An 11,130-nucleotide genomic window follows, 5' to 3' on the forward strand; every position below is an offset into this window, starting at 1 on the left:
GGGCACCCGCACCTTGTACACTCGGGTCGTATCTCCCTCCCCCTGTATGCATATCATCACTGAGCTATCCTTTTACAAGGTATAGGAGTTGTGCGTTATAAAACCACCATGTAAACCACCTTGCAAGCGAAATAGTATATTTTTACGCCAGAATTTAAGGCAGGTCCGCCACCACCGTTCTAACGACCGCAACTTCCCATCTGTTTCCTGCCAAACTCGTTCTAGAACAACCGCAACTTCCCATCCGTTTCCTGCCAAACTCGTGCCAGAACGAAACGGTTAGTTCTCCATCATAACACCAGATGTCATCTCGGTAATGTATCAGGAAATGGTCTGTGTCGGGCTGCGAAATTTTTTTCTGCAGGATACTTCTGGCATAGTGTACATCTGACAGCCAATCAGAATTCAAGGCAAGCACGTGTCTTTGTTGACATCATCTTTCCACATGGCGCAATAATGTCAACAATGCCACGTGTTCTGATAATCTTGGAAAGAACAAGTTAGCAAATGGTTAGAGGAGTATATTAGCTAAAATATATTTATTTGCAGTATCTTAACATGTATTTTCATTGTCGAGTGGACTGTATTTATTGGACTTGTCTGTTAAAGGCGCACTGTGCTCGGCAAAATAGCCGAGGTTGAATGTTTATCTGTCAACCGTGTAACTAGTTCTGCTGCATGTATATGCATAGGTGACGCCACCATTCAATTTATTTTGTTTGCTTGTCAAAATGTGTTTTATACAATGGCCCTTCAACAATGTTCAAACTACCAAAATCAACAGCAGACATCGGATACACTGTCCCTTTAATAATTATCAACATTGGCAACACTGTCAGTGTCACTGCCCCTTAAAATTTCACAAATCGCGAGACATCGGATACACTGTCCCTTTAATAATTATCAACATTGGCAACACTGTCAGTGTCACTGCCCCTTAAAATTTCACAAATCAATGCATGCACTGCAATGTAGCGATCAGATCAGCTGATGCCTCTTTTGTACGCATAATATCATCAATTTTACAATGAATCTGTGCAATTCATTCCTAAACACGACGACACAAACCTTGAGTTGTGCATAATTGGGGTCAGACAATGAACTATTGTCACATTCACAGTTGAAGTGGCACTCGGCATGCGACTCGGTATCGTCCATTGTATTTGCATTATCATGCATAAATAAACAGTGTGACGTCAAAGATCGCGCCAATTGTCATTGGCTGTCAGATGTACACTGTGGCAGAAGTATCCTGCAGAAAAAAATTTCGCTGTCGGGCTTCCATGGAAGCACGAAATGCATTCTACGCATGCATTTCGTGACGTCATCAAGTGAAAATGGCGGGAAAAACCGCATGTAGCAAAACCTGCAAAGTACCCCTCTGCAATGGTGATTGTTTCAATGACTACCATGGAAAAAAGCATTACAACTGATAATGAGACAAAGAAAATAAAACAGGCTTCAAGGATATATGTCTTGTTTTTTTTCTAAAAATTATTGAAAATCTGGTAAAAGTAGTGAAATTGCAGCAAACTGGGGGATATTAATTAAAAATAGCCCTGGCAGGGAAATATTTGATAGTCCCAACATAAGCACTTGACATAGCATATTGACTTGCTACAAACTGGACTCTAATCATGTACCAAGTACTGCAGTTCGCAGTATGACTATATGCCACAAAAAAACGATCGACGACACGTACTGCAAAAGCACTCAACGCGAAAACAGTGCTTTGGTTGCATACATACACATTGGGATAGACCCCCTCTCCCCACCTGCACGCATCTTGTACGCTCTGGCATCCCCCCCCCCCTCTCCCTTGATGCGTACATATATTATGAATGACCCCATTATATGACTGCATGTTGTGCTTTGGGTAGGAGAACACAGCAAGAAATCACAGCTCATTCATACAAACTGAAATGGGACAGGAGTATGCAGACTTACATCTAATAAATACAAAATACAACGTAATCAAATACAACGTAATCAAAAGAGCAATTTTACAGTAAAGGAATTTATTTACAAAATACAGGTAAATTAAAATGGCTGCTGTACACTTTACAAAGATGTCCTCATCTACGTGGTCGAGTTCTCATGGCTTGAACTTTTCTCTTTGTTTCTTTAGCCATTTTGGCTTGGACTGAAAGACAAAGTGTTGTACATACATTTACTCCAGAATACTCAAAAGTAGTGTCCAGTGCATCTGGCATCTTTGAGAGGGTGCGACCAAGTGCTGGTTAATTAACATTTTAGGAGGGCTATACACATCATTCGCACGTCACTGGGCCAAGTAATTGACGTGTTATGCGCGTGACCCCCCCAGGGAAAAGGGTTTGGTACAGAGGAAGAGATCTGTTTTTATAGTACTGATGACAGCTTACCCGACTCTCGCGGCACCCTTGAACCAAATAATTTATTCTGTCGAAAGTTCTTTGCGTCCTGAGATAAACTTTTTGCCTTAGAGACCTCCTTGACAGAGACGACTTGGAAGCCAGACACACTGTAAATAGAGAAAAGGAATCAGGTGGGGTCGGCATGTGGGTGTTAAAAGAAAACTTGTAATTCCTATAATATTATACCGGTATGTGCTTTATTTTTTCCATTAACTGCATATTTTGGGCTGATTTTGTTTTTTAAAGTTCACCCAGTATAATCTTATCCTCTTCTGGGTAGATCTGAAACCGGTTTTTAGGATTTTTCTGATAGTTTACTAACCTTCTCCCAAGAGGAATAAAGTTGTCATCTTCAGCACTTCGAAATCCTTCCTGTTCCGAGTCTGAAAAATCATTTTCAAATATTGAACACTTAATACAAGCTTTTTGACCACATGTACAGACCTTAAACTATAAAATCATAACTAGATTTTGACCAGGTGGTAGAATATTTTGACTTGGTGGTAGAATATTTTGACTTGGTGGTAGAATATTTTGACTTAGTGGCAAAGGTCCCATTTGAAATTTGACTCAGCGGTCTCAAGTATCTAATCTACACTTGGTGGTATGAATGAAACTATGGCTCGGCAACAGTAGGGCAACTAACAGGGGTTGGAGAACACTGGTTTTGTTTGTCTCACCTAGATCTGACTGAAACTCTGGTTCTTCCACAACTTCTACTTGTTTTCTTTCCTTCTTCATCTTCTTCTTCTTCCCCTCCAAGTCGATCTTCTGCCTCGAAGCAGACACTGACGCCAGGAGATCTTCTGGTAGTTTCCTCTTGGCCAACAAGGCCAGCTTCTCTTCCTATCAAAGGTAAGGAAACAAACTGGTATTGGCATTTAAGTTAACTTGGAATGGTGACTTGCATTGTTTGAGCGAGAAATTTTCTCTTTGCCTGTTTGAAAAGCGGACAAGTGGAAAATCGAATGCTGCATTACTGCTAGCCCAAGTGATCTCAAATGCCAATTAAACAGTTTCCAATATATAGAACAGACACTGAAACAACCTTGTGCAATGAGAAAATAATTGAGACCTCTCCGCAAGCAATGGCAACTGCTTTACACCATTTTGAATAGTCCCCAAAATAAATTTCACAATGTAAATTACTGAGAAACCTTCCTCAGCAGTCACCTAGCAGGACACTTCTCTTCTAATAGGGACAATGCGTTGGGTTCCAAATTGGTCTCTCCCACCTACTTGACCTATGCATAAATCAGGACACCTCTCTATCAAGGACAGCACATGTAAGTCCTGTGGGTGTCCCTAATAGAGAGGTTCTACTGTATTGTCACACACCTTCTGTTTTTTGTACTGTTCATCTTGCTTCCGCCGTTTGTCCTTTGTAGAGATTTTGTCTTTTTGAATCTGTTCCATGGCAGACTTCATGGCGGTGAGTGCGGACTGACGGCCGCTCGTGAAGGAGACAGCCTCTGGAGCATCATCATCCGAATCCTGGATAAGATCCCCACCATCAGATGCGGCATCTGAAAATCAAGATAAGAGGAATTCTAGCCTCAATATAATCGACTTTTTCGTAGAAGTCTGTGTTTTGGCGCCAACCAGTCATGTGGAACAAAGGGTTACACTGGATTATGGCATTGTCAGAAGGTCGTTTAGGCCTTCTGGCATGTGTTCTTAGAGAGCGCATTTGTTTTGTTTAGGCTCTGGTTCGTCTTTGTCAAAATTGTCCACATCCTTCAATCTGCTTGGAGAATGCAAGTACTCCTTACCATCGCTTTCTTCTAATTCATCATCACTTCCTCTTTCAGTCTTTTTCGGCTTTTCCTTGAGAGTTCCAAGCTCCGTTTCAAAGTCGGATTCTAAGTCACTGTCTTCGTCGAAAAGTATCCTCGGCATGATGAAATGCTGTTGTTACGTCCTCTGCTGGAAAACAATGAAGAGATGAATTTACAAAACTGAAGTCAGGCATCTTGTTATATCAATGAGGGCCACAACAAAGGGAGACAACCAGCGCTGTGCACTGCAACAGTCCATGCAATGTGACGTCTCGTCTGTGACCGTGTGGTCGCATTACATTAGTCTTTTGTTTAATGTGCCTACGTTTGTTTTGGCTGCACGCAGCCACCTCCAACCACTGATACAATGTCAACTATTGCAAACAGTCCTGAACTGCACAACTAAACCATAAATGCACGTGTTGTGTACATTTCAAGAAAATACATTACAAATGTACACACAGCATAGAGCACATTTTAAAATTTATTCCACAGGACGTAATAAGAAATAAAACACATTAACTTTTATAGCTACCTAATCTATACTGAAAAGACTTTCAAATCAACGGAACAAAATCATAAAAAGAGCTTTATTAAACTTTCTAGCGCGGTTTTGAATTTTTTTTGGAAAAGGCACGTTTTCTCAGGGCGCAGCCATCTTGATTTGGTCATTATTTATTGATATGTATATGAACAAAATAATTAAATTCCACGTATAATTTACATATCTTTCAAATTTTGCTTCGGAATCTAAAAGAATATTTCTAATATTTCAAACAAGAGTATAAATTTGCATTTTATGTAAAAGTGTGTTGAAGATAATTCACAAATAATGAAGCATTATATCAATCTATTTTTATTGTACAACTTTTCTCTACAGGATCACTCAAAAAAAACGTTTTAGTAGGCCAATGAAAACATAAAACACAGAATCATGGGTTTTGTGAAAAATGCTGCAATTGTGCTGTTGACATGCGTATTTATTGCATACATGCAAAACATATTTCAACCTAAACTCCCCCTACACATGAAAGGTGGATCCGACAGCAAGTTTTTCAGAATAGGCCGTGAATTCAAGTGAGCAACCAAACAAAGCGCCATAACGTTTGTAGTGGTGTAGGGTAGTAGTGTAGCGTAGTCTTAACGACTCATCAACGAGTGATCACGATATACCTGCATTCAGACAGCTAAACGACTGGTGCATGGACAACTAAGAGACTGCTTGTGTTCCCTTGGCCTTTAGGCCTACCTTAATACCAACCTGGTCAGATCCTGGGTTCAAATATGACGGCGTGAACAAAATAGACTGTGGAAATACCTACAGCCATTTCTTTATCACCCTTTCATCAGGCAGCTGGGTTCACCCTGAAATATAAGTACCGGTAGTTTCTGATTTATTCTTATAATTTCATATTTTATTCTATTCTAGGACCCTTATCGACAATGGCATGATCGGTGGAGCATTTGCGATCTATCATCATGGCAAACCTGTTGCCGATATTTGGGGCGGTTATGCCGATGTTGAGAGTCGCAGCAAGTGGCAAGAGAATACGATCACCATGGTGATGTCGACAACAAAAGCCGTTGGGGCTGTTTGTATTGGTATGCTGGTGGATAGGTAAGCATCAGTCATGAACCTTGACAACTTCTTCTTCAGTATCCGTTCTGCACTTGGAGGTGGTATTCTCTAGGAAGTATTCCTCCTCGAAATGCGGAATGAGCCTTTTTACGTTCCACTACGGTTAGGCGCCAATTCGGTTTATTGGCATAGTGACTCCGACTTTTGCCAGAGGAAGAGTCAATGTAAGCTACTCATGTTTCTCACTTGGTGGGGACTTTAACCTGCCCTGGCATGCAAAGACACCAGATACCAGGAACCTCGATTTTACATCACATTCGAAGAATTGTTGAGTGCCGAGTGTTAGTTCCTAAGCCACTTATTCACCAAGAAATACAATCCCGAGTTTGATCCCCTTGCCCTATTAATGTGGCAGCCAGTAGTTGTTAACCACTAGGCTATGATCGAAGCTCCTCTTGATGAATTCTAAAGACAAGAAAACTTGCAGCTGTGTATAGCTTTGGTTTGGTTGGTCATATGCATCTTCACTGTTGTGAATGTGAGCAAAGGGTGCCATTGCATGCAGTCCGAAGCTGGGAGCAAGGAGTCCTTCAAAAGCCACTCATGTTTTAGTGTTTCAGCTAGAAACCTGTAAAAGGGCGCAGTTTGAAAAAGCAGCCCCCTGTTTTCGATTGAAATGCATTAGCCACTGGTAGTATTCATACCTGGAGGCCGTTGGTTTGATCTTCGTTTCGATTCCAGAGGTCAAATTGACTACGATGCACCTGTATCACAATACTGGCCAGAATTTGCCCAGCAGGGAAAAGCAGAGATCACTGTCCGGATGTTACTTAATCATGAGGTAAGTATTAGGCACCTTCCCCATAGAGGTATACGGTATACTACACTATACGCGAACAATGGCTTCACAAAGGGTGCATGACCATGAAACTATTGTTCGCGTATAGTATAGTATAGGGTATAGCTCTATGGAATAGGTGCCTTAAAGATGCCGTTCATCCACGAATATTTACTGTTGGTTCAACTATATCTGGTTCCTATTTCTAACACCAGGCGATGTGAATCGACAGTAATATAATGCATGCCACATGCATGCATGCATGCTTTGGCGTTATCTGTATGCAATTGGTACATGTATCAGTTTTCCTGATCATTGCATGTTGATTTCGCATACGCATGGACTACAAGGTAGGCCTAGACATTGTTCCTTTCAAACGTTCCTTGAAACATTTCCTCTTTTCTGAAGCCTTCATTAGCAGTGATGCAGCGCTTTGAGCGATCCTAATGGATCGGATACTGCGCTATACAAGACTCGTTATATATATATATATATATGTCTTGTTTCAATCATCAGAAATCTGCGCGTCATCGGGGCAAGTTTTCTCTGGTGCTGGCACAGCAGTTCGGTGTGACATTTTCATGGAAACGACCAGGTTTTTTTTCTGATTCTTTTCGCTGCAGTGTTTAGTTCTCTTCATATTTCAGGCAGGCCTTCATGCACTTGATGAACCGGTCTCCCTTGGTGATCTCAGAGAAAACCCAAACAAAGTTGGAAAATCATTAGCAGCTCAAAAGCCAAGCTGGGAACCAGGTCAGAAAAAAAGAGATATGATGGATGTATATCTTATTTGTAATACCAGAAAGAAAACCCTTTGCATTTGTCAATTTTTGAAAATTCTGTGATCATATGTATACTCTAACAGCTCTTGTGATAGACCCTTAATCTATAAATATGCTTATCCAGAAGGAAATAATTCAGGGAGGTTCTTTAGATATAGATAGCAAGTTCGTCCTCTTTAAATCACGAATAGCTTCCCCAAAGGTAGATATGAAGTAGTATCGTGGCTGCTAAACGTTAAATTTCTGCTAAACAAAATCACACACTCACTCGAATGTAAAAGGGTTCTCTCTCTGTGGCCTGTTTGATGGACCAAATTCACTGCAAAACTTACCAATTTCTTATTTTTAGCTCAGCTGACAAAGTCAGGGAATGGTGTCTGTCCTTCCTTCCATCCGTGTCACTTTTGGGCATTTTGTAACAGCAAGGCCTAGGCACATCGTTGACGCTGCTAAATTAGGCGTAACCCAAAATGAACTCAGGAACCAAAAATCAGCGCGATCCGACCTACATTAAGCAAATGGAGGTCATCGGGAGTTTAAACTTCATTCCTTTATACATTTACCTCGGTCCACAGAGAAAATATTGTTTTCACATCTGGCCGAATATTTTTTGCAAATTTTTCATTTTTACTTGTTTTGGAAAGATATGTCATATTCCTCCTGCAGGAACAAAGCATGGTTACCATGGCTTTACACACGGCATGTACCTCGATCAGCTCATAAGACACACCGACCCAAAGAAGAGAGGCGTGGCTGAATTTTTCAGAGACGAACTATCTATTCCATTTGGTGAGTTTTTTAGCAGTTGATTGTAACATTGCTGGTTTGTTCTACCTTGGTCACCCTACATGTAGCCCTCGTTGGCTAAGTGCTGTAATACGTTGCACATACATTGCACATACATTGCACATACATGTAACGTTACGTATACATTGCACATACATGTAACATTACACATACATTGCACATACATTGCATGTTCATATTTTGATGCTCTGCTGGGGTGGATCTTTACCATGTCATCATCAATATCTCACTCTACGCTTGGTGTTTGCCACTAATTTGGTACCAGCCAAGTTAGTGCGTCTTCGACGACGATGGATTCTACCAAATATCCAAACTGTCCACTTGGATTGGATCTTTGCCTCACTTAGGTCTCGTTCCGAGGATGACGCAAGTGGAGTAAAGGAACTTGTCAAAGGTCACAAGCAATGTGTTGACGTCCGGTATCCAACCCACTATATTTGGATAATGATAGCGATGCCCCTCTGATCAGTCGTTGTTTATTTTAAGTGATTTAACGCTTTCGCACCCGGATTTTTCCAATATCTCTGTGGCCTGGATTTTCTTTTTTAATTCTAAATTTTCATTCCAAGGATAATTTGTAACTACACGTATAAAAATATACCATTGCGGGTACATGTAGCATTACAATGCTGGTAGCGTTACGTAACGGAGCCTGGCATTTCATAGCCTTTGTTTTATTATAGGTATAGACTTCTTCATCGGCCTTCCAAACGCTGAAGTCTATCGCGCTGCACGCAGTTATGAGTCTCTCTTAGTTGGCTTTTATGATGCAATAGTTAGTGGAAGTTGGGCAATGGTGCGGGCCATGATCAAAGGCCTAACAGATCCGGAGTCTAGCGTTGCAAGAGCTTTGAATTCAGTGCAAGGGTGGCAGGTGGGTTAATCATTTTGTTTCTTATTAACAATTCCCATTTATGCCATAAGTTAATCTCACTGGACACCATACGATGCTGCTATCTATTGCCCATCTAGCTGTAGAATCTGCTAGATGACTCAAGCACTTTTATTCTTGTACTTTTTGGGGTCGGTTGTATTCATGTTATTGATATGTATACCTCACTGGCAGGGGTTCTCTCCCAGGATGATGTCAGCTGGGGCGTTGCAAGGGTCATTTTCCATTTCAATCACCCTCTTTCCCTACAGGACATCCAGGTGAATAATCCCGATTACAGAGCCACCCCACTCTCCTCAGCCACTGGGATGGGAACTGCAAGAGGCCTGGCAAAACTTTTTGGAATCATCGCCAATGGAGGAAAATTTGAGGGGAGGACGCTCGTCTCAGAAAAAGTTATAAAAGAGTTCCAGAATACGAGCGTGACGAGGATTGATGAAGTTTTGTTTCACGAGACGACCTATGCTCAGGGAATGATAACTCGGAAGAACCCTCAGGTATGTGTCCTTAAGCCAGCAATAAAAAAGAATGGGTAATTCTAATTGTACATCCTCTGGTAAGCCGGGTGCCCAACCCTATCGTGAACAATATGACATGCTTTATTTGTAACTTCATCCCCAATGTGAGTATGAATCTGCAGCCATGCCCATTTTCAGACCGATTACACTGTGCAATTGTAGTGTAAATGTAAAGGGACTAACAAAACATGGAAACTCATACTGGCAGAGAGAATAATGCTTGTCTGCTCATGTCTGCTCTGGAGAATGTACGAATATAAAATTTTCATGTTTCACTTCAGGGTCAGCTAGTATTTGGACACCATGGCCACGGAGGACAGTACACTTATGTAGATGTTCACAATAACTTGGCATGGACTTTTATCACAAACGATCTCAAGCCATACCAGCCAGGTCGTGACCATAGGCATGAGACATTGGTAAAAGCTATGTACAAGTCTATTGGTGTGGAATAGACTAGTGCTACGAACATTACAATTTTGGTTTGGGGGGGGGGGAGACAAGTGGGTGGGGTGGCCCTCTGTCTGTGAAACTGAGCGCACATTTGTGAAAAATGTGAAATTCATAATTTCCAATTGTGTAACCATTGTGTAGACATACAGGTACTATACACGCTAAGTCAAATGCATAATTACTGCACTGTGACATGTAAAACGGCCTTCCTTTTTTCCGGGACCACCAGTAATTACAAATGGCATACTCCTTTAAATTTTGGAGAATATTGCTCCAGTGAATAATGGGTCAAAAAGGTAAATGAAAATTTCAACTTTTAACTGTTGATTTTTTTCGACTTGTCATGAAAATGCTTAATTTAGACATTCCAAATTTAGGTAATAATTATTTTGACTTACCTGTGCCATAAAATGCTTTTGAATATTCCAGTGTTAGTGTGCTACATGTACAAGTATCAACCAAGCATTGTTGTACATTTTACAATAAATTTATACTTTATATATAGTCATTCACTAAAACGTATTTGTTGATTTTGTTTATTGTTCGGCCTTGGTAATCAATCTCAATAGATGAGAAGTGTGCATCATGGCACTGTGACTCCTTGGAACACTTTGCATGCCATTTCATATACATGGCCCCATGAAGTGCAGAGAAAAGCTGTAAGCTTAACTGTTCAGTGATGGTATCCACTGTCGGCATAAGATGGCACCGGCCAAAAATGACTGCCACAGCAAAAGGGGCAAGATGGGTCTGGAGTGCAAAGCTGAATGATCTTAAATGTTGCTTATATAAGGAACAAATGCCCCCCCCCCCCCCCCCCCCCCGTCTCCTTTCAGTATCTACTGACAAGATCACTGGAATTGTTTAAGATTGCAATTGGACCAACAAAAATCGTTCCGGGGAAATACGGTTGCGACTATTAGGGGACTAGAAGGGGTTGTGACCTATCACATGGACAAGGATGCAGGTTTTCATAGGTGGTCCGTTTTCTCTCCGACATTATCTACTGAACAAGATAACTTCAGCCAATACCTTGAAGGGAAATCAATCTTCTTGGGAAATTTAAGGTTGTGACATCTGGGGACAG

General features: G+C 41.1%; 2 protein-coding genes across 3 annotated transcripts; one reads left to right on the forward strand and one right to left on the reverse strand.

Annotated features, from left to right (window-relative positions):
* Nucleotides 1–1,812: 1,812 nt before the first annotated feature.
* LOC135497138 (U3 small nucleolar RNA-associated protein NOL7-like) lies at nt 1,813–4,830 on the reverse strand. Of its 2 annotated transcripts, none has more exons than XM_064786874.1 (7): nt 4,710–4,830; nt 4,169–4,322; nt 3,735–3,922; nt 3,077–3,242; nt 2,719–2,779; nt 2,385–2,503; nt 1,813–2,143 (listed from the first exon to the last, which is right to left on the reverse strand). In XM_064786874.1, the coding sequence occupies exons 2-7, from the start codon at nt 4,293–4,295 to the stop codon at nt 2,076–2,078; spliced, it is 729 nt and encodes a 242-aa protein (XP_064642944.1). In that variant the 5' UTR covers nt 4,296–4,322; nt 4,710–4,830; the 3' UTR covers nt 1,813–2,075. The 2 variants fall into 2 exon arrangements, with proteins under 2 accessions (XP_064642944.1, XP_064642945.1); XM_064786875.1 differs by having other exon boundaries at nt 4,169–4,319; nt 4,710–4,824.
* Nucleotides 4,831–5,068: 238 nt separating this feature from the next.
* Nucleotides 5,069–10,555, forward strand: LOC135496756 (beta-lactamase domain-containing protein 2-like). Its single transcript, XM_064786241.1, has 8 exons — nt 5,069–5,251; nt 5,604–5,792; nt 6,495–6,594; nt 7,239–7,344; nt 8,040–8,162; nt 8,864–9,054; nt 9,324–9,569; nt 9,872–10,555. The coding sequence occupies exons 1-8, from the start codon at nt 5,109–5,111 to the stop codon at nt 10,043–10,045; spliced, it is 1,272 nt and encodes a 423-aa protein (XP_064642311.1). The 5' UTR covers nt 5,069–5,108; the 3' UTR covers nt 10,046–10,555.
* Nucleotides 10,556–11,130: the final 575 nt, after the last annotated feature.

This window comes from Lineus longissimus, chromosome 12 (assembly GCF_910592395.1).
Source record: "Lineus longissimus chromosome 12, tnLinLong1.2, whole genome shotgun sequence".
In the NCBI taxonomy this organism is placed as follows: Eukaryota; Metazoa; Nemertea; class Pilidiophora; order Heteronemertea; family Lineidae; genus Lineus; species Lineus longissimus.

Bases quoted from the DNA above. Each gene is read 5' to 3' on its own strand.
- LOC135497138 (XM_064786874.1), bottom strand. From the start codon at position 4,295: ATGCCGAGGATACTTTTCGACGAAGACAGTGACTTAGAATCCGACTTT. The intron at 3,923-4,168 runs GTAAGGAGTACT...CTTGATTTTCAG, and splicing joins TGAATTAGAAGAAAGCGATG to ATGCCGCATCTGATGGTGGG. The intron at 3,243-3,734 runs GTGTGTGACAAT...TACCTTTGATAG, and splicing joins AACAGTACAAAAAACAGAAG to GAAGAGAAGCTGGCCTTGTT.
- LOC135496756 (XM_064786241.1), top strand. From the start codon at position 5,109: ATGGGTTTTGTGAAAAATGCTGCAATTGTGCTGTTGACATGCGTATTT. The intron at 6,595-7,238 runs GTAAGTATTAGG...TTCATATTTCAG, and splicing joins GGATGTTACTTAATCATGAG to GCAGGCCTTCATGCACTTGA. The intron at 9,055-9,323 runs GTGGGTTAATCA...CTTTCCCTACAG, and splicing joins ATTCAGTGCAAGGGTGGCAG to GACATCCAGGTGAATAATCC.